Source organism: Hypanus sabinus, chromosome 21 (genome assembly GCF_030144855.1).
Source record: "Hypanus sabinus isolate sHypSab1 chromosome 21, sHypSab1.hap1, whole genome shotgun sequence".
NCBI lineage: Eukaryota > Metazoa > Chordata > Chondrichthyes > Myliobatiformes > Dasyatidae > Hypanus > Hypanus sabinus.
The window spans coordinates 44,002,336-44,026,463 of record NC_082726.1 but is presented as its reverse complement, the minus strand read 5'-3'; the positions used below and the strand labels follow the sequence as shown (position 1 = coordinate 44,026,463).

At 39.0% G+C, this 24,128-nt stretch overlaps 1 protein-coding gene across 3 annotated transcripts in view; it reads right to left on the bottom strand.

Moving 5' to 3' along the window:
- Window positions 1–683: 683 nt before the first annotated feature.
- LOC132378993 (inactive ubiquitin carboxyl-terminal hydrolase 54-like) overlaps window positions 684–24,128 on the bottom strand; it is a 163,447-nt gene continuing 140,002 nt past the window's right edge. Inside the window, exons 15-22 of one of the 3 annotated variants that reach the window (XM_059946420.1) lie at window positions 17,962–18,135; window positions 16,034–16,153; window positions 14,821–14,986; window positions 12,719–14,178; window positions 6,746–6,864; window positions 4,579–4,719; window positions 4,203–4,401; window positions 684–3,454 (exon numbers count right to left, since the gene is read on the bottom strand). In XM_059946420.1, the coding sequence (XP_059802403.1) occupies window positions 2,742–3,454; window positions 4,203–4,401; window positions 4,579–4,719; window positions 6,746–6,864; window positions 12,719–14,178; window positions 14,821–14,986; window positions 16,034–16,153; window positions 17,962–18,135 (3,092 nt within the window). In that variant the 3' untranslated portion in view covers window positions 684–2,741. Of the gene's footprint in view, window positions 3,455–4,202; window positions 4,402–4,578; window positions 4,720–6,745; window positions 6,865–12,718; window positions 14,179–14,820; window positions 14,987–16,033; window positions 16,154–17,961; window positions 18,136–24,128 lie in introns of those variants that run through there. The other 2 variants (XM_059946421.1, XM_059946422.1) reach the window with 2 other exon arrangements.

Below are 24,128 nucleotides of genomic sequence, written 5' to 3'. Positions count from 1 at the left end.
ATTTATTCTGGGTATTATCATGTTTCGCAGAAAAAATGTTTTATTTAATTACATTACGGAAGGCAAGATCTATAATCCACTATGCCCAAGTGTATTGCAATGCTGATTCCTCTCACTACATGATATTATATTTGCATAGGGAAAGCAATGGATAAAACAATTGGGCAAAATTTTGTCCAGTGAATTCTACTATGGCGTGAAATCATGAGAATTAGTGTCTATAAGGAACTCAGAATTTGCTTAGTTGAATCCTCTAGGCACCACCAACTGAGAATTAGTATGTGGAACTAAACTTCAGTGAGTGTACTCTGAAGCTCTAGACTCAAGGTGAGTGTATTTGTGGAACACTACCACAGTGTATGTCAGTCAATGGGAAATTGTATCCCAGAGAAAATGTATGTGGATCCTGTCCCACAGTAAGTCAATGTCTATAGGCTGTCACCCAAATGGAATCAATGTGTGGAGCTATACATCAGTAGAAGTCTGTGTATATGAATCCCATTGTGTGAAGTGTTGGTTTGGTCCCTAAGTTAGAAAGGGTATGTTCATCTGTCTCCTTTGTAGTTACTTCAGTGTTTCCAGTGTATTACCTGTTCCAGTGTATTACTCAGTTATTCCAGCATCAGAGGGACGTATTAATATTCCCATCAGAATGATACCAATCAGGGTTATAACAACGACAATTATAAGCACATTTGGATACTTTATTGCAAAAATATGAGTTGCATTTCCTAGCACTGCAATTAAATACCAATTGGTACATAATATTCCAGTTCACATTTCATAGGCTGTAAAAGCTGTACACATTTTAACAAGAATACATTAGCAATAATATTAAGCAGTTCTAAGCAAGACATGTATGAAAGTACAGTAAAAATCTGCAAACCATTTTCTACAATAAAATCTTCAAATCCACAACTGTACACCCGTAACCTTTGTCTTCAGTTATCTTTTATATATACACAGGGATGTGAACACCAGAAAAATACTTTGCTATATCCTTTTGCCAGTGGCACAATTACTTCCATGTATCTGCAGACAACACAACAGCTTACAGTCAGCATTTACTGTTGACACTTCACAATAGATCTTCAACAGTCTGGTACATTGGCAAGGCTCTATGAACTTTCATAAAGCAGTATAATGCACATCATAATAACATGAGTAGAAGGACATTGAAGACAATCAGTCAATCCCCCGAATCCAGGAGAGGGTGGTTGACTTGAACCCTCTGAATATGACCACCTTGTTGCCTCCTAACTTTCTCTTCTCATCTGATCTTCATGCAACCAATCTCACTTTCCATTATTTGTCACATCATCATACACACAAGCACTTTAAATAATTACATTTCAGCTCTACCCTTCATTATTCTAACAGCATCTCATTCCAGTGGCCTTCAATGAAATGCTGCTCATACATCAGACCCACAATCAAATACAGTTTCTAATAAATACATGTCAACAGGACAGTGAATAAAATGTTAATACATTTTAGCTCCTTCATGTGTGTTATGAAAAAGAAATGCTCACAACTGGCAAGAAGCAAAGTGTGCGACCAAACAAATTAGAATTGTATTAAACCTACACAGAAAGCTGAATTTATTTGCATAAAGATTTGTCTTTTAATACACTTTAAATGCACTAACTGATAGAATGGTTTCTGCATGCGAAGTTGTCAGTGACTTGCTGCAAAAAGATACATTAAAAGAATGAACAGCATTCAGAGAATAACTGATACTACAGAAGCTTACTGATCCAATCAACTCCTCACTCCATAACTGTAGTAAAACAATAACCTAACGTTAAATAGGAAAATAACTTTGATAAAATATGACAGAAAAATAATTAGCCGAAAACATTAAACATCCGTAGTCTAAAAACAAAATTGACCGCAGATGCTGGAAATCTGAAATAAAAAAGGTAAGCGCTGGTATACTCAGCAGGTCAGGCAATATCTGGTAAATGAGAAACTGGGTTAACAATTCAGACTAACAACCTATTGTTAACACTTTCTCTCTACACTGGGCAGTCCTGTTGATTATCTCCAGCATTTCCTGTTGTCTTTATTTCAAACATCTGGCAGGCAAATTCAAAAATTTTAAGATTACTATCTTGAGATGTTGAAGCCACCAAGCCCTACAAAGAATTTGAGGTTTTTGTTCAGAAATATTGAAAAGGTGGCTTGTCTTATATACTTATTTTAACAACATATTTCAACAATTAATTTTAAATGGAGTTAAACAGCTGAATTAAATTGTACACTAGAATAACATCAGAAGACTTCTGGTATGACTTGACAACATGTAAACTACAAAATGCATTTTGTTCATGTGTATTCCACATTCCACATTAGTGTAAAGATCCAACTTATCAGTAACCAGTGGACTAATTGGTAGGATTATATTGCAAAAAATAATTATGTACATCTGCAGGACAGTAGTGCAGCTTCTACATCCAGCTTCAGAACTTTAAACTTAATTTCTAAATAACAATGTTTTTTTTAAATTTGAGCTTTATAATTTAAATACATTCCATCTTTAGCCTTCATTTTTCATTTATACTAGTTAGTAAATCACAATTAATTCTCAACATCACAGCTGGTAAGTGACAACTTTTACACAGTTACTTTACATTCAGTTAGTAGCAGTATCAGTCTTTAGTCCTAGCATTAAAGTCTACGTTTTAAGACAATTGCTGTGAAACCCATCGTGTATTTTGGCCTGCTCTCGATTAGAAAGTTCAGTGCTGAGGTTTAAATCGTGCCATGTACAAACTACAGTTCCGGCAGTAGACCTCACCAGCATCTGTGTGCGCCAGCTGGCACAGAGCACACAGGCGACCCCTAGTGGCAGGCCATGAAGTAGTCTGCTTAGCTGCTGGCCACTTTGTATGCACACCTATACCACTGGTCCTTGTAACAGTCCGGATGGGCAATCCTGTCCTATCACTATGCTGGGGGCGGATGTAAACTGCCTTCCTCCAATCCTCATCGGGAGGTACATCAAGACGGACTGGACCTGGAACATTATACTGTGTAGATTTAATGCAAGGGTATTTCTGAAGGTCCAAAGAATTTGCCATACTGTTGCTTTTTGGAAGAGTGTTCTGGCCAATGCCATGTCCCAGTCTGTAATGCACAGGAAGAGTGTCAAAATTATCAGGCAGCTCATGCTTGGCTTGGTGCAGTGGTCGACTCAGTGATGTCATGCGAGGCGAAACTTTGTAAAGTTGCTCTGCCCTAGTCTTGTCAGGAAGAACTGCTTGTGTTAGTCTTTGCTTAATTACATTTTCAACATTAATCTGGTCTTTTCCGATGGGTCTCTGTCCTAAGGTCAATTTCTTCTGTGAGCGTGGCAGAGTACCGTAGTTCACTGCAACACTCTGGTAGTTCTCGTGGTTGAGAGCTTCACCCCGGTCAAACACAGCCAGAAGTTTTTCGATGTTCTTGCCTGCTTTCCCAAAATAACAGCAAAGGTTAAAACCAGCATGGTGATCATATATAAGCCAGCAATAAATACATTCTCCTCGAGACCTTCAAACTGGATCATTCATCGCAACTGATTGAAAGCTCAGTAAAATAGCTTCAATCACTGGCTGAGGTAACAGCAGATCACAAGAATTTCCACAATATTTCTCAAGACATTGACTTTAGCTGTAGATCTTTTGATTGCTTTGCCACCTTGGGACGTGGAAACAAAATAGGGACACCCAGATAACCCATGCATTCACAGGGAAAATGAATGAACTCCATACAGATAGTACCCAAGGTCAAGGGGCACTTGGATCTGTGAGGAAGCAGTGCCAACTGCTGAGCCACCAGGCTGCTCTGTATGCTGTAATAATAATCATTCATGATGTATCAGATGTAATCCACAGCAAGACTGCTATGTATGCTTCTAGCCATTACTTACCACAGTATAAAAAACATGTCATAAACTAACCAAAATACTATTTTACTAACATTTTCTGAATGCCAGCAAATGGCTAAGCAAGTTTTAGATTGCAAAATTGGATTGTTGAATTCAAGAGACCTCAGTCAACAGTTTCAACACATCAGTACTTTTATATTTGAAGACTAAGAAATACATGAAACACGGCAATGTGAAAACAACACGAGCTGGACAAGGATCTTATGGACAAACATAAGGACAAATATACATTGAAGATGCAAATATTAGCATTTTGTAGAAGCAGGATTACCTGAAGCTCTGTTTGCATCACCAGACATGTTGGGCTGCAGTGGATCAGACGAAAGGTGCCGTGGTGGGAAGGGATGATGTTGAGGGTAAGAGGTTAACACAAGAGGATCAGGGGAGGGGCCCTGGGCTGTGGTCAAGGAAGAAGAACTGACTGATCTTTTTCGAGTCTCCACTTCTTTTCTTCGGGTTGCTGTTGTTTCCTTGCAACATAAGTGGACATAACAAAGTGAAGAGACATCACAGAAAGACACAGGAAATAAAGTGTCTCAGATTTAATCCTCTAAACTTTTGACTATATTATCCAATTCACCAAAGGTCAATTCAGAAAGTAATATTTTATGTCTTTATTGCCTGTTACCACAGGAAGTTTTACTTACGATACTGTGAGGAATAATCACAGGGTTCTCTCGGTTAGCAAGGATGGTTCCACTCATGCTCCGAGCAATACGACGGAAATTTTCTGCACTGTAACTGTCATTTTCCACATTTTCTCTTGGAGCAACCTCACTGAAATGCACCTTGTAAAGCCATATGTACAAATAAATATTTGGAAGTGAAAAGCTACAGAACAGTCCAAAAATTATGGGAATGCACTGAAATGCACATACATTAATTTAACTATTTAGTGGGGAGGTTCTATCTAATAATGTACATAACTACATACAGAATCTTAATCTTGCATTATTTTCCTTCACATCAACTAATGGTTTCTTGACCAGCCTTAAAATGCATTCGCTACAGTACCAAACAGGTCAATTTATGATATTCTGATGAGAAATCATTGATCTGATACATTAGATCAGTTGTTCTTTCCACAAATGCAGCTTGAACCTCTGAGTATTTTCAGCAACTTGTTTTAGTTTTATTTCTAAACATTTCATGAGATGATTTGTGTTGCTGATTACTGCATAGCTTGATTTCAGAATCAGATTTAATATCACCAGGATATGTCATGAAATTTGTTAACTTTACGGTAGCAGTATAATGAAATGATAAATAAAAATAGAGAAACAAACTGAGTTATATTAAGTGTGTGTGTATGTATGTATGCATGTATATGTACACATATACACTCACACACACTCAAGTTAAAGTAAGCAGGCAAAATAACAAATAAAAAAATTAGTTCATGGGTTCAATGTCCATTTAGAAATCAGATATCGGATAGCAGAGGGGATGAAGTTGTTCCTGAATCATTGAGGGTGTGCTTTCAGGCTTTTGTACTCCTTCCTGGTGGCAACAATGTGAGGGTGACACGTCCTGCATGGTGGGGATCCCATATGATGGACACCACCTTCCTAAGGCACTGCTCCTTAAAGATGTCTTGGATACTACAGGGGCTGGTACCCATGATAGAGCTGATTAATTTTACAAGTTTCTGCAACTTATTTTGATTTTGTGCAGTAGCCCCCCACCCCCATACTAGATGGTGATACAGCCAGTCAGAATGCTCTCCATGGTACATTTGTAGAAATTTTCAAGTGTTTTGGTTGACAAACCAAATCTCCTCAAACTTCTAATGAAAAATAGCTGCTGTCTTACCTTCTTTAGAGCTGCATCAATATGTTGCGACCAAGTTCAGTTCTCAGAGGTACTGACACCCAGGAACTTGAAATTGCTCCCTCTCCACTTCTGATCCCTCTATGAGGATTGCTTTGTGATCCCTCATTTAACCTCCCAGAATCAGCTCTTTGGTCTTGCTAGTAGTTTTATTTTTTTACAGAGGGAGTGGTGAGTGCGTGGAATGGGCTGCCGGCAACGGTGGTGGAGGCAGATACGATAGGGTCTTTTAAGGGACTTTTGGATAGGCACACGGAGCTTAGAAAAATAGAGGACTATGGGTAACCCTGATAATTTCTAAGGTAGGGACATGTTTGGCACAACTTTGTGGGCTGAAGGGCCTGTATTGTGCTGTAGGTTTTTTATGTTTCTAATTTTATGTGCAAGGTTGTTGCTGTGACACTATTCAACTAACTGGCATATTTGCTTGATCAAGCAGCAAGCAGGCATAATTGCTCCATTGGTTAAGCAGTTATGACGTTTCCATACAGATCCTAATGTCATAACCACCTTCCCAACACAGGCCACAGCAATGGTTGAGGAGTACTGTCTCTAAATTGGGGATTGCAATGGTGGTCAACAAAGGCAATAGTGCTGTAGGCAGGAGGCACATCTTTGCTGATGGGGAAAATATTAGATAAATACTTTTTTCTTAAAAAGCTACATATATTTTTTAAATTTACAATGTAAAACACCAAATTTTCATTTTAACCTGCTAGATGTCCACTTTATCCTCCATTATATATTTACTTGCAATTCAACATGCATAGCCCGAGCGAAACTAATAATTTACCATATATGATTGAACACAGGGTATTTTATTACATGTAAAAGCAGATAAAATGACTTCAATTTAGAATGAAGTTTATAAAATGAAGAAACGAGGTGCTGGAGAAACTCAATGCATCAGGCAGCATTTCTGAAAGGAAATGGACAGCTTATAAAAGGAACAATTAGTGTTTTGTCTTACAAAGCTTTCAGTACCTTTGTGCTCACTGGTACAGCTGCTCGATAAGCATTGCGCTCAATCTCTGCAGTTGGAGTCTTTGATCGCCCTCTTTCAGGGAGAGAGGAGAGTTTTCTTGTAGCATTTACTGCAGAAACTAGTGGCGCAAAATCAGAGACAAACATTTATTTTATTTTAAATGACATAATATAATTAGAGATATGATTTTAATTTATTTGGTCTTCAATGAGTGATCTATATTCCATTTTTTTCATTTAACAGTATCCACAAAATATCCACAGAAGATTTCAGCTAATCCTAATAATTCTTATGTAAACCCAGCTATAACATCTAGAAAAGTTCATGGCTATGTCTAATAAAGGCTCTTGATCTTCTGGTTACATTTGTGTTCCACTCCAGTATTTCTGAACATTGATTACTACAACAGTAAGTTGGCCAGGCTGTGTGAAATTAGATAAAATATATAAGTAAATTAGATAAAAATATAAAAGTAAGAAGTTGGAAACATGGATGGCTATGCACCCAGAACAAGTGATTGAGAACGTGAGCCAAGTATGAAATGAGAACGTGAGCCAAGTATGAAATTGAAATCAGGAACTGGAAACCAAACCATAACAGGAATTGTGGCTGGGAGGGTGGGTATATATACACATACACACACACACACACACACACACACACATACATACACACACACACACACACACACAACGGGAGCAAATGCATATGTGCTGAAATATCTGCAAGTGCAGAAATAAGAGAAAAAAATTATTATTTTATTGTTGGCTTTAATTCTGATTTTATTTCATGATGAACTGGCATCAGCAAAAGACTTCTGGGAATGAATTGTGAAATAGAATTTAAGTTCAACTCTGCCATCTTTTTTTATTTCAAAAAATAGCAAATGTGCTTTTAAAATATTCCATTTCAACAGAAAAAAACATTCTACATATTAGAATCTGTACTAAATAAGAATTTCAGATTATTCAATTTAATTACAGCTTTACTGAAGTTCAAATTTAGGTACATAAATATAGATGTAAAAAAAACTGACAAAAGTGTCCAGAAGAGGTCTGTTTAAGAAAAATAATCAATTGGCACTTAGCGCCAAAAACATAATAAAACACTGCTTTAGTCTTTTCTGCAGTCATGTCATTGAGTACATGAACTTGAGAAGTCAGTCTGCCTTTGCACCATTTTGATCCTCCAAATAAAGGAATGTTTCAGTTGGAAATCAAAGAAATGCACTCAATTTTGCACTCTAAATTTTAACACGATTATAAACTCACATGTTGGCAATATTGACCTTACAATTAATGTCCAAGGTAGATTCAGGTCTAGGTTTAGAAACATAGAAACACAGAAAATAGGTGCAGGAGTAGGCCATTTGGCCCTTCGAACCTGCACCACCATTCAGTATGATCATGGCTGATCATCCAACTCAGAATCCTGTCCCTGCTTTCTCTCCATACCCCCGATCCCTTTAGCCACAAGGGCCATATCTAACTTCCTCTTAAATATAGCCAATGAACCGGCCTCAATTGTTTCTTGTGGCAGAGAATTCCACAGATTCACCACTCACTGTGTGAAGAAGTTTTTCCTCATCTCGGTCCTAAAAGGCTTCCCCTTTATCCTTAAGCCGTGACCCCTCGTTCTGGACTTCCCCAACATCGGAAACAATCTTCCTGCATCTAAGCCTGTCCAATCCCTTTAGAATTTTATACGTTTCAATAAGATCCCCCCTCAATCTTCTAAATTCCAGTGAGTATAAGCCTAGTCGATCCAGTCTTTCTTCATATGAAAGTCCTGCCATCCCAGGAATTAATCTGGTGAACTTTCTTTATACTCCCTCTATGAATCTGTCCACTCACCTAACCTATCCAAGTCACCCTGCATCCTCCTCACAGCTAACACCACCACCCAGCTTCGTGTCATCCGCAAACTTGGAGATGCTGCATTTAATTCCCTCGACTAAATCATTAATATATATTGTAAACAACTGGGGTCCCAGCACTGAGCCTTGCGGCATCCCTCTAGTCACTGCCTGCCATTCTGAAAAGGTCCCGTTTACTCCCATTCTTTGCTTCCTGTCTGCCAACCAATTCTCTATCCACATCAATACCTCACCCCCAATACCGTGTGCTTTAAGTTTGCACACTAATCTCCTGTGTGGGACCTTGTCAAAAGTCTTTTGAAAATCTAAATATACCACATCCACTGGCTCTCCCCTATCCACTCTACTAGTTACATCTTCAAAAAATTCTATGAATTCGTCAGACATGATTTTCTTTTCACAAATCCATGCTGACTTAGTCCGATGATTTCACCTCTTTCCAAATGTGCTGTTATCACATCTTTGATAACCGACTCTAGCATTTTCCCCACCATCGATGTCAGACTAACCGGTCTATAGTTCCCCGGTTTTTCTCTCCCTCCTTTTTTAAAAAGTGGGGTTACATTAGCCACCCTCCAATCCTCAGGAACTAATCCAGAATCTAAGGAGAAAAATTATAATTTTGAAAAATTATCACTAATGCATCCACTATTTCTTAAGTACTCTGGGATGCAGACCATCTGGCCCTGGGGATTTATCTGCCTTTAATCCCTTCAATTTACGTAACACCACTTCCCTACTAACATGCATTTTCCTCAGTTCCTCCATCTCACTGGACCCTCAGTCCCCTACTATTTCCGGAAGATTTTTTATGTCCTCCTTAGTGAAGACAGAACCAAGGTAGTTATTCAATTGGTCTGCCATGTCCTTGTTCCTTATGATCAATTCACCTGTTTCTGACTGTAAGGGACCTACATTTGTCTTGACCAATCTTTTTCTTTTCACATATCTATAAAAGCTTTTACAGTCAGTTTTTATGTTCCCTGCCAGCTTTCTCTCATAATCTTTTTTCCCTTTCCTAATTAAGCCCTTTGTCCTCCTCTGCTGGTCTCTGAATTTCTCCCAGTCCTCAGGTGTGCTGCTTTTTTTTGCTAATTTATATGTCCTTTGGACTTGATACTATCCCTAATTTCCCTTGTCAGCCATGGGTGCACTACCTTCCCTGGTTTATTCTTTTGCCAAACTGGGATGAACAATTGTTGTTATTCATCCATGCTATCTTTAAATGCTTGCCATTGCATATCCACCGTCAACCCTTTAAGTATCATTTGCCAATCTATCTTAGCTAATTCACGTCTCATACCTTCAAAGTTACCCTTCTTTAAGTTCAGAGCCTTTGTTTCTGAATTAACTATGTCACTCTCCATCTTAATGAAGAATTCCACCATATTATGGTCATTCTTACCCAAGGGGCCTCGCATGACAAGATTGCTAACTAACTCATTGCTCAATACCCAATCTAGAATGGCCAGCTCTCTAGTTGGTTCCTCGACATGTTGGTTCAGAAAACCATCCCACATACATTCTAAGAAATCCTCTTCCTCAGCACACTTACCAATTTGATTCACCCAATCTATATGTAGATTGAAGTCACCCATTATAACTACTGTTCCTTTATTGCACGCATTTCTAATTTCCTGTTTAATGCCATCCCCAACCTCACTACTACTGTTAGGTGACCTGTACACAACTCCCACCAGCGTTTTCTGCCCCTTAGTGTTATGCAGCTCTACCCATATCAATTCCACATCCTCCAGGCTAATGTCCTTCCTTTCTATTGCGTTAATCTCCTCTCTAACCAGCAATGCTACCCCACCTCCTTTTCTTTCCTGTCTATCCCTCCTGAATATTGAATATCCCTGGATGTTGAGCTCCCATCCTTGGTCACCCTGGAGCCATGTCTCTGTGATCCCAACTTTATCATATTCATTAATAACTATCTGCACATTCAATTCATCCACCTTGTTACAAATGCTCCTCACATTGACACACAAAGCCTTCAGGCTTGTTTTTACAACACTCTTAGCCCTTATACAATTATGTTGAAAAGTGGCCCTTTTTGCTTTTTGCCCTGGATTTGCCTGCCTGCCATTTTTACTTTTCACCTTACTACTTTTTGCTTCTACCCTCATTTTACACCCCTCTGTCTCTCTGCCCTTGTTCCCATCCCCCGGCACATTAGTTTAAATCCCCCTGAACAGCAGTAGCAAAAGCTCCCCCTAGGACATTGGTTCCAGTCCAGCCCAGGTGCAGACTGTCCTGTTTATACCGGTCCCACCCCCTCCCAGAACTGGTTCCAATGCCCCAGAAATTTGATTCCCTCCCCCCTTGCACCATTTTTCAAGCCACGTATTCATCTGAAATATCCTCCTATTTCTACTCTGACTAGCACGTGGCACTGGTAGTAATCCAGAGATTATTACCTTTGTGGTCCTACTTTTTAGTTTATCTCCTAACTCCCTAAATTCACCTTGTAGGACCTCATCCCGTTTTCTACCTATATCGTTGGTACCTATGTGCACCACGACCACTGGCTGTTCACCCTCCCATTCCAGAATGTCCTGCAGCCGCTCAGAGACATCCTTGACCCTTGCACCAGGGAGGCAACATACCATCCTGGAGTCTCGTTTGCAGCCGCAGAAACGCCTATCTATTCCCCTTACAATCCAATCCCCTATCACTATAGCTCTCTCACTCCTTTTCCTTCCCTCCTGTGCCACAGAGCACCCATAGAGCCATGAACTCGGCTGCTGCTGCCTTCCCCTGATAAGACATCTCCCCCAACAGTATCCAAAACAGTATATCTGTATAGGAGGGAGATGACCTCAGGGGATTCCTGCACTACCTGCCTACTGCTAGAATCCATTATGTAATGTGAACAAAGACGATTTTTATTAAGCATATTTAAGATTCCTTTAGAAGTTCCAGCTAAAGTAGCTCCATTGCCATAAGATGTGCATCTTCCTCATTTATTGTTGCTCATTAAGTAACCACTAGCTACTTAAGCTTCTTTATTTCTTCAGCTGCCAAAACTTTCAATTGTTATGCTCATATAAATCTCTCACCAAACACCCTCAATCTATTCTGCAAACTTGCTGTGCATATCTTAACTCAAACCAAGTTCTATTTATCCACCATCCTGCATTTTGTGATCTACTGGGTTCTCATTTAGGCAAAGGCATGATTTTAAATTGCCATGCTTTCTTTCAAATTCATTCATGGTTTTGCCTCGTTCCTGTCTCTCTTTTCCCTGTGAGCAACTGAGATATTTGTATTCTCCAGTTTGGTCTCTACCAAATTTAATGTCTTCAGTATGTCATCAGCTCCTCATTTTCAAGCTCAGAAATTCCCTCAATAAAGTTCTCTTCTTTTATTTATTTAAAACACTCCTTTAAAGCCTGCCTCTTCGGTTAAACTTTTGGTCTTCATTTCCTAGTTTCTCATATTGCAGCTTGGCATTAGATTCCATTTAATAACAAGTCCAGGATGTACAAGTAATTAAATTTGGTCATGACCAAAATGGATGAAAGCTACAAATTTATTCGGGGCTGCTTTACTGCTTTACATTAGGTGAACTACTGAATGGGGAAACTAGAACTGAATCAGGTATAAAATGGTACATTGATTTGTGTGGTTTCAATATAATTAGGGACAAAAAAGATTGAAAGTAAAGTAGTAGTTTGCAAATAAAAGACCTTTGTTTTTTTTTGCAGCAGTGTTGACAATGGTTCACAGTATTCTGAATGCTGGGTAGAATCAATAAGCTACATGCCTACGTAGGTGCAAGAAACAGAACTGTGATAAAACTGAATGTGAGGACGAGGAAATCAAGTATTCTTCTTCTTTAGCACAGTAACAGTGAAGTAGACATGAGGCTACCCAGTTATGACAAGTTTTAATTCACGTCTTACTGCAATCTAGCAATCAATCTTTTCAGAAAACTCACTGGTTCCTTCTCAGAGCTTAAACAAGATCTTCAATCCTGAAGTAATTCGTAACTAATTACTGAATACTATAAACAATACTTTCAAACTTTAGTTATCGTTTCTATAAAATAGGAAGAGGTATTTTTCATTCATACATTGCACCTTCTTACCTGGTTTTGTGCTACTTTGCTTGGTGGTCTTCTCAGCCAATTGTCTGCTTGGTAGCCATCTTCTACTGTCGGAAGCCTGCAGACTTGCTTGATAAAGGGATTCCAACTCTGAAAACTCCAGTTCTATGTCTTGATTTTTATTATCAATCAACTGCACTTGTTGCCCATGACCATGCAAGTGTTGTTGTTCGCTGATTTGGCAACCTGACTGAGGCATGTAATGTTCTCTAATATCATCAATCCTTTGGTCTACAGCTACAGAAGGATTCATGGAATACCCAAGCTGCTGCCTCATTGGCTCAGAGTTGTTGTTAGAACAGGTTTCTCTGAAAAGTGACTGGACAGTGTTTAGGCATCTTTGCTTATACATCTCATCTGTCAGAGGATCAGATGAAGAACCTGATCTTTCCAAGAGACAGCTCAGACCTCTTGAAGCAGTATTAGTCTTTGCTCTGTAGGGAGGAACAGACACCTCAGCTTTACAATCTAAAGGTCCATCTGAAACTTGGGAAGAATATAAGCTGTCACTAGACCACTTTGCACTGTCCAACTGATCCTTGCCCTGAAGAATTACTACCTGTTGATTAATATTCAGAGGTAGCTGCAAAACTTCCTGATCAATTTTCTTTGGCCGAGAATTGGAATATGCTCTTTTATAATTGCCATCATCACTTTCCTGGCCCAACCTGGTATTTAATCTTTGAATCGGTGCTATCATTGACTTTACATTACCCATATCAACTGCTGGCTTGATCTTTGGTGAATGGACACCTTCAATCTCTGAGTTGAACTCCAAATTCAAATCGCTTCTGTGCGATTCATGAGTAGACGATGGTGCAGGAAACCAGTTCAAGTTTGTAGAAGACAAGGTTGTACATTGAGATATACTGGAGTTAGTTGTGTTATATTCAAGTTGCCTTGAATGGAAATGCACAGAAGGAGGATTGGTCTTTGGATATTTAAGCATTTCATCCTTTTGTGTTAACGCCTGACTGTGGGGAGATGATGATGAAAATGTGAGACTCACATCTCCATGTTCAGCAGTAAGCAAAGGCATAGAGCCATGTTTGTTCATTTTTAGTTTGTGATCAAGTGGAAAACAATCCAATGACTCTTCATTCATCAGATCATCATTATTATTCAATTGACAAACATCCATTGTACCCCTTACACATTTCTCCTCCATCTTCTCCCCTGGAACCCAACTGTAGTTGTGAAGAGTTGAAAGCTCATAGGTATTTTGAGCAGATTGGTTCTGTTTCAGTTCAGGAGTCAATGTAGCAGAAGTTTGGTCATGCGATTCAGAGTGAGGGCTGTGTAACCGGGGTGTTTGTTGGACTTGTAGTTGATGATGGGAGGCAGGAAAGACTGGGGAAGATTTTGGCCTGTGGTCTGGCTCACTGATGGGTTCCATTACTCTCTCTGATGCTAACAGTATTTGGACCTGGCCAGCCTGCACACTGAAATAAAGAATGGCATTAGTTCCAAAATTTAGTTCTGAATATTATTCAATGCCCACACACAGCAAACTTAATACTTATCTCCACCAATAAATTAATTTAATTAATCTCTGCATTTAAAATCGTATATCAGAATCCAATTGATTACAGAAAGAGTCATCTTGCACTCAAGTTGAATTGCTCAGAAAGGGTGGAAAAAGTTGAAATCAACTCAGGTCAAAATGTATGAGAAAATGAAAACCACATATGTTCTGCAGTGGAGTCTCCATGCACATTTCAAAATCCCATTTTACAAATGTTACTAAAAGGTTAGAAATCATTATAAACCACAAAAGAGGTGGCCAACACCACATAACCCTTTGTTCAAATCTCTTAAATTTATAAAGTTATGAATGCATAACTTAATATTTGTTCTATTGTAATTTTAGATCCAAAGAAGTAGTATTCTTTAATTCAGTGCAAGTGCCATGATACCACAGAGGTCCTACAGATTACTTTTTATACATGGCACCTTAAGAAAATTTTAAAATACACTTACTTAAAAAAGGCTAATTTCTTATGTCTTATTTTGCAGAATAGCTTCCTTGATGCTCAAATTGCATTTATCTGATATTATGCCCCTCTTAATCCTAAAGATACTACCTTTTGCATTCAGTCACAGGATCCCCAAGTGGAGGGGAGTGGATGGTTTGTTGCATGCTCTCCTGCAGACTTCGAATCTTCTTCATGCAAATATGCAGCTTCTTATCAGCAAGGGCTCTGCTGTGTGTGATGGTATTGCCTTCATGCATAGCAAGTCTTAGTTTAGCTAAAATGCAAAACAGCAGAAAAAAAATGCACACGCAGACCCAAACAACATGCAGTTGTAAAATAGAAAATATGAGAATATCACAAAATGCACTGATGAAATGTTAGTGGTGTTTGTAAGTAATCTATTAACAATGCTGTTACATAAAGTTGTTTGCAAACAAGAACTTATCCAACGTCATAACAAATGCTGAATGCGTCATATCTTATGAGGAATACACATGACTCCACATAACTAAGCGAAAGCCAAATGAAAAGCAAAGTGAATGAGAAGCACAAACATTAATTTTCAATGAAAAATGCTAAGAGACATGGAAATGTTCGAAAGCATGAAGGAAATGTGCAATCATTTTTACCTAATTTGCAGTACTGAGAATCTGTATTTTCAATCAATATCAAACACTAAGAGTTTTAAACTACCAGTTAGATTCAATGGAACTATAGAAATTTTGAACATCTTTGGCTTAAACGAAATGAAAAGCTGAAAAAAACTGGTTTAAGCACAGAGCAACACACACAAAACCATGGAGGAACTCAACAGGTCAGGCAGTATCTGTGGAAATGACTAAGCAGTCGATGTTCTGGGCCAAGACCACTCATCAGGATCTGAAACGTCTCAGCCTAAAACATTGACTGTTTATTCACTTCCATGGATACTGCCTGACCTGCAGAGGTCCTCCAGCATTTTGTGTGTATTGCTCTGGATTTGTAGCATCTGCAGTATCTCTTGTGTTTATGTTTTAAGCACATTTTAAAATAAACATTAAGAAAACTATTACTTGTTCTGAACAAAATGATAAGACATTTTGGTTCTACATACTGTAATTTGAAAATTCAGATACCCTTGTCATTTCAACACAAAAACTCTCCATAATTTAATGAAATGACTTCAAAACCACTTGTTTTAGCATGTAGTATTTCCAATTGAGAACTGGTATCCATATAAAGAAAAGAGCAACTGGTTCACTTACTAGCCAAGTGAAGGATTTCATAACTGGTTAGCATAGCATTTAGTCTGCAAGCAGCAGAGGCAGTTAGGGTTACTTACACACAGCTTCATTGCAGAGATTGAGCGCTGCAGCCAAGTCATCCTTTTGTTCAAGATGGAAAGACTGTTCTAATAGAGAGTCTACCTCCTGCAATGACCTCTCAAACTTGTCAGTCTTCCCTGCAGAAGCAACACCAGGGTATTTTTTTTCCACATGCACATAATTAAACATTTAGTGCAATCCACTATCAAAACATAGCATTGGCTGAAAAACTAATGTTCAACATGTTATAAATTCACCATTTTCAAAACTTCAGTAAAAATTTCAAACTGGTGACAGAAATTATAAACATATTCTAGTCTACAAATTTCCTTCCCCAAAATTCAATCAAGTTCAAACCCAGCAATCAGTATACGGTGACTTTAAAGGGACAGCAAATGATAAAAGACTATGATGTGGTTTAATGACTTCTATTGCAAATACTCAATCTGAGAAAAGTCACACGATTGGCAAGGAATGAGAATAGATGGGTTCCCTCTCAGAATCCAGAAAAATAAATACAGAAATGACCAACGCCGCTTCTGCAGTTTTGGAGAAATAACCTATTAATAATGCAGTGGAAACCAGTGACCTGGAAGTGCTAGAAGTATGGATCATACTGTACTAAAGAGTACATAAACTGCGGTCCTGCACTATACACAGCCTTGGATGATTCAGTAAACTGCAACATTAAAACAGCTCTATTAAAGCAGAAAGACAGAAAATTAACAAAGAGTAATCCACTAACAATCAGGTCAGATACATTGTAGGGCCACTTAGGGGAAATAGGGAGATGTGGAAATGGTCTGAAATGAGGAAGAAAGAATAAATTGATTTACATTCAAATGACAACAGTTTCCCATTTATTCAAGGCTATTAAAGCATGACTAACTATAGTAAAACACAAGTTTCATTAATTCTATGCAATTTAACATAATTTTCATAATACATGCCACAGTAGCAGAGCAGTTAGCATGACGCTAGTGTGTCAGAGGTCAGAGTGCAATCCCAGCATCCTCTGTAAGGTATTTACATGCCCTTCCTGAGGAATGCATGGATTTTCTCCAGGTGCTCCGGTTTCTTCCCACAGTCCAAAGATGGACTGGTTAATAGGTCAACAGACCACTGTAAATTGTCCCATGATTAGCCTATGACTAATCAGGGGTTGCCAGGCAGCACGGTTGAAGGACCAGAAGGACCAACTCCACGCTGAGGTGGCAGGTCTCCAATATCGAGACAAATTTCAAATGCATGTAAATGCAATCTTTGTAAAGCACCAAAACACATTATACTGACAGTTGAGGTATTTCTCCTTCAGTTTGTTTTTTATCCCTAACATGCATGAATTTTATAACTACAAATCTTGATAGAGAGCATACAGACAAAAATATAGTAGTTTTCTTGTAAGATTCCTTTGAGTCATATTGGAAGATTTTGTTTTGCAAGCCAGTCATTAATCTTTTAAAGCAAAATGGAAATTTACTAGTACAACTAATTCCGACTACCAAGTTCTGCTCTGTGATTTGAAACTGAACGAGCTCTTCTGTGAGATTCATCTTTCCTTACAATTGCATGGAATTTCTCATATGTTTTGTAGATTGCATGTCATAATCAGGAGAACAAAAAGTGAAATTCAGAAATCAATGGATTTAAATGCAATCATATGCATCAAGACCACAGGGGGCATGCAGGAAAGCCTGTAATGACATTATGACAGTACCAGAAAAATGAGGAGCATAATATTTTTAACAGCTCTCTAAAATGGAAGAGGCAAACATCAAAAACTGCAGAGATCAAATTTGAAAGGATTGCCTTATTGTATATGTCTATTGTGATAGGTTTTTAAAAAAGGCTTAGAACTTTGAAACATTAAATCAATTCTGTTCATATCAGCTTCCAACAAATGTTGCATTATAGGGAGTTGACCAAACAGCAGGGAAACACTCACCCTGATTCTGTAGTTCATCCAGGTCCATGAATTTGCTAGGCCGTGGGTTGAATACCATTGCTGCTTCTTTTTCCCTCAACTTCTTTCTCCTCAGTTCCTCCTCTTTAGTTCTTCTTTTAATCTCCTCTTCCAGCTCATCTAATTCACTTCGCAAGGGATTACTGTGATTTTCATCTGAATGAAGGATATATAAAATTGTCACCCCCATTATAAACATTTTCTTCATAAAACATTACTACTTCCAGAAAGTACTGAAAGAGTTATAGTGTGCACATTGTTAAAGCACTGTACAATTTTGAATAAATACGAAGGCATGCATATATTTTAAGGTGGATCAGACAGAGCTAGGGCTGCAAACTTCACCTGTGGCTCAAAAATACCTGAACAAGAGCTGTTATCTGTTCAAACATCTTTTGGAGTATTTTCTTTTACATGAATTTTGGTACTGCATTACATTTATATGTCTAGTCACCAACAATTAAACTGCTGACAGGCACCATGAACCCTTCATCTTCAACAATTATAGTGTCTAGCAGATTATTGCTATTTGCAACCATATTCTAGCAGCAGTGCCAAGTAGGTAATGATTAACTGTGTTATCACTCCAAAATTACCAGCTATAGCCATTAGCCAGCAAATTTCACGAAGAGGTACCATAAACCTCCAATGATTATTTTGTGATGTTGCAAGTGTTTTTGCTGCTTCTGAATTTAATTTTCAGGGAGCAGGATATTTCATGAGCATTTTAGGGGCTTTTTTTGTCTGAGGCTAGCATACCAAACGACAAGTTTTCGTACTCAAGCAAGTTCTAATCTTGTTCAGTTCCACCACAGAGAGTAAAAATTGGAAAAGACTGGCTCCAATTTTCAGTTTCATACTTGATCGCCTAGTGAGGAAGAAAGAATGGGAAAGAATCTAGGCTATATATCATTACCAAATATTGAAAAGAGAAAAAGCTAAGTGAAGAACAAGAGAAATATAAGTGAGATATAATTCTCATAAAATTATACAAGATTTTCATTGTTAAAACTAATGGCTAGACAGCAAAATAAATTATTATAATCTCTCCAAAATCTAATATTTTGTCTAGACATCAGTACATAACTAATTTGAACCATCAAAAGGCATGGTGTCAAGTTCTAATGTTAAGTGCAGGTGGGGATGAACAAACTCGTATTCTCGCTCTCATCAACTATACCAAGTATTTGTCAAAGGCAGCTGCTGAACTGCTCTTCCAAGAATACCATTAACCAGCAGACACTGGAGGTCAATGTTTCTACCATTCAGGGACATGAAAGCTTTCGTAAGTATCTGTTTTGCACAGTGTAGAACTGAAACACATGGTGAGCTCATCCTAATGTATTTAGCACTGTACTTCTATTTCTAGCATGAAATCAGTACATTTCTCTAACATAATTTAACTTGCTGATTCTACTTGCCTCTCAGCAAAATTAATAACACATTACAGTGAAAAAAGATCATTATAGTAAACAACTTCCTAAACTGTTAGAAATTAAATTTAGCTCAGAAGTGACTCTGTGCACAGAAAGACTTTCAACTGTGCCTTTCAAGACCTCAGAAATATCCCAAATCACTTCAGGACATTTTTGATGTTTAATCATGATTTTTGTGACAGAAACTGGGCAGCTGAATTATACACAGAGCAATGTCACAAATAATAATGTAACAAATGCCCCATTTGTCATACAAATTATGTCATGTGAACATTTCCAAACAATCCAGACCCCTTGCAGCCTGCTAGTCATCAACTACAGCTCAAACATCAATACCACGATACCAAATAAAAGCTTATCTCTAAAATTCTGAGCCTTGGCATTAAGGACTAGACTTCCTGATTGGCATAACATTTCACCTACCCCAACTTCAACAATGGTCCTCCTCAGGGTTATGTGCCAAATCTTTGTTCCACTCACTGCATTCCCAGCAGTGTGTGGCCAAAGTAAAGCACCAGCTCAATCTTTACATTCATCAGTGATATTACTGTTATCAAGTCATTAACAATGATTAGTAAACACAAAGTACACTGCAGATACTGTGGTCAAATCAACACGTACAAACACACTGGAGGTACTCAGCAGGTCGGGCAGCATCCGTGGAAAAGAGCAGTCAACGTTTCCACAGATGCTGCCTGACCTGCTGAGTTCCTATTAACAATGATTAGATTTTTGTGTCATGGTATCATAACAACCTAGCCCTTAATATAAAAAGATGAAGGAATCTGTTGCTGACCTAAGGAAAGTTGGGGGGGGGGGGGGGAGAGGGGGGGCGGGTGTGCGGTGCTTGATGAACATAACCCTACCTCATCAACTGGCCTGCTGTAGAAATGGCTGACATCTTAAGGTGCTTTGACATCCACGTCATCAGCAACATCACCTCGTCTTGATTATCAGGGAAGCACACCAGCATATTCACTTTCCGGGGCATCTGTGACGATTCAGCGTATCCAAGAGCTTTCTTTCAGACTTCTACAAGTTCACTATAGAAAGTCACCTAATGGATTGCATCTCAGCCCAGTATAATAACTGCTCTGCTCTGGGCCAGCTGAACTTGCAGAGAGTGGTAAACACAACTCAGCCCAAAACAGGCTTGTCAGTATCTTCTATCCAACCTTCTGGGAGTTGAAACAGGATGCTCGGAAGTCCGGACATCCAGACTTAGAAGCAACTTCTTCCCAACTGCTATCACACTCTGAATGAACCTTCCACACACCCTTCCCAATGGTGCTCTCAGTTTTGCTTATCACTACGTTAATTATCTACTGTTTGCACCACAATCTCTGCACAATTCTGCTGTTTTGCAGTCGTCATTGTATTTATTATTACCACATATAATATTTTCTCTGTGAGTTTCATGAAGATAAGAAGTTTCATTTGCGCTCTGACATATTTGACAATAAACTAATCTATTCTGAGCTATTTCTCTCAAAATTATGGCCACTTTCTGCAGTACACTATTCTGCACCTGGACCATATCCCTCCTACACCTCTCATCCATGTAACTGCCTAAGTTTCTCTTAAATGTTAAAAGTGAGCCCACATTTACCACTTCATCAGGCAGTCCATTCCATACTCCCACCACACTCATTTCACCCTTAACCCATGTCCTCTGGTTTTTTTCTCTCCTAGCCTCAGTGGAAAAAGCCTGCTTGCATTCACTCTATTTATACCCATTATAATTTCCTCTTACCAAATCTCCCCTCATTCTTCTACGCTCCAGGGAATAAAGTCCTAATCTATTCAACCTTTCTCTGTAACTCAGTTTCTCATGTCCCAGCAACATCCTTGTAAACCTTCTCCGCACTCTTTCAACCTTATTAATATTCTTCCTGTAATTCGGTGACCAAAACTGAACACAGTACTCCAAATATTCCTCACCAATGCCTTATACAACCTCACCATAACATTCCAACTCTTATACTCAATACTTTGATTTATAAAGGCCAAGGTACCCAAAGCTCTCTTTACGACCGTATCTACCTGTGACGCAACTTTTAGGGAATTTTGTATCTGTATTCTCAGATCCCTCTGTCCTACTGCACTCCTCAGTGCCCTACCATTTACCTTGTATGTTCTACCTTGGTTTGTCCTTCCAAAGTGCAATACCTCACACTTGTCTGTATTAAACTCCATCTGCCATTTTTCAGCCCATTTTTCCAGCTGGTCCAAATCCCTCTGCAAGCTTTGAAAACTTTCCTCACTGTCCACTACACCTCCAATCTTCGTATCATCAGCAAATTTGCTGATCCAATTTACCACATTATCATCCAGATCATTGATATAGATGACAAATAACAATGGACCCAGCACTGATCCCTGTGGCAAACCACTAGTCACAGGCCTCCACTCAGAGAAGTAATCCTCCACTACCATTCTCTGACTTCTCCCATTGAGTCAATGTCTAATCCAATTTACTACCTCACCATGTATACCTAGCGACTGAATCTTCCTAACTAACCTCCCATGCGGGACCTTGTCAAAGGGCATACTGAAGTCCACGTAGACAACATCCACTGCCTTCCTTTCATCCTCTTTCCTGGTAACCTCCTCGAAAAACTCTAATAGATTTGTCAAACATGACCTACCATGCACAAAACCATGTTGACTCTCCCTATTAAGTCCCTGTCTATCCAAATACTTGTAGATCCTATCTCTTACTACTCCTTCCAATAATTTACCTACTACCGACATCAAATCTACTGGCCTATAATTTCCCAGATTACCTTTAGAGCCTTTTTTAAACAATGGAACAACATGAGCTCTCCTCCAATCCTCCGGCACCTCACCCGTAGATACCGACATTTTAAATATATCAGCCAGGGCCCCTGCAATTTCAACATTATTCTCCTGCAAGGTCCGAGGGAATACCCTGTCAGGTCCTGGGGATTTATCTACTTTGATTTGCATCAAGATAGCAAGTACCTTCTCCTTTTCAATCTCTATAGGTTCCATGACCTCACTACTTGTTTGCCTTATTTCCATTGACTCCATGCCAGTTTCCTTAGTAAATACAGATGCAAAAAACCCATTTAAGATCTCCATTTCTTTTGGTTCCATACATAGTCAACCACTCTGATCTTCAAGAGGACCAATTTTATCCCTTACTATCCTTTTGCTCTTAATATACCATAGAAGCTCTTTGGATTATCCTTCACCTTGACTGCCAAAGTAACCTCATGTCTCCTTTTAGTCCTCCTGATTTCTTTCTTAAGTAATTTTTTGCACTTCTTATACTCCTCAATCACCTTATTTGCTCCGTTTCCAATACATGCCATACATCTCTCTCTTCTTCTTTATCAGCGTTCCAATATCCCTTGAGAACCAAGGTTCCTTATTCTTATTCACTCTGCCTTTAATCCTGACCAGAACATACAAACTCTGCACTCTCAAAATTTCTCCTTTGAAGGCCTCCCACTTACCAATCACATCCTTACTAGAGAACAACCTGTCCCAATCAATGCTTTCTAGATCCTTTCTCATTTCTTCAAAATTGGCCTTTTTCCAGTTTAGAACCTCAACCCTGGGACCAGAGCTATCTTTATCCATGATCAAGTTTAAACTAATGGTGTTATGATCACTGGAACTAAAGTGTTCCCCTACAGACACTTCTGTCACCTGTCCTAACTCGTTTCCTAATAGGAGATCTAATATTGCATCCTCTCTAGTTGGTACGTCTATATATTGATTTAGATAACTTCCCTGAACACATTTTACAAACTCTAACCCATCTAGGCCTTTAACAGTATGGGAGTCCCAATCAATATGTGGAAAATTAAAATCCCTTACTATCACAACTTCATGTTTCCTGCAGTCGTCTGCTATCTCTCTGCAAATTTGCTCCTCCAATTCTCACTGACTATTGGGTTGTCTATAATACAACCCCATTAATGTGGTCATATCCTTCCTGTTTCTCAGCTCCACCCATATGGCCTCGGTAGACAAGCCCTCTAATCTGTCCTGCTTGAGTACTAATGTAACATTTTCCCGGACTAGTAATACCACCCCCACCATCCTTCATTCCTCTGCGTCGATCATGTCTGAAACATCGGAACCTTGGAACATTAAGCTACCAGTCCTGCCCTCCTGTAGCCAAGTTTCCCTAATGGCTATAATGCCGTAATTCCATGTGTCAATCCACGCCCTCAGCTCGTCAGCCTTCCCCATAATACTCCTCGCATTGAAATAGACACACCACAGAAGATTATTATCACCACACAACACTCTTCTATTTGTGACTTTGCATGAACTTTTAACATCATTTATTTTCACCCCCACTCCATTATCTGCTCTGGAACTCTGGTCCCCATCCCCCTGCAAATCTAGTTTAAACTCTCCCCAATAGCACTAACAAACCTCCCTGGAAGGATATTGGTCCCCTTGTAGTTCAGGTGTAACCCATCTCTCTTGTACAGGTCCCACCTACCCCAGAAGAGGTCCCAACAATCCTGAAATCTGAAACCCTGCCCCCTACACCAGTTCCTCAGCCATGTGTTCATCCTCCAGAGCATCCTATTCTTACCCTCACTGGCACAGGGCACAGGTAGCAATCCTGAGATTACCACCCTCGAGGTCTTGCTTTTTAACTTACTACCAAGCTATCTATACTCACTCTTCAGGACCTCCTCACTCCTTCTTCCTACGTCAGTGGTA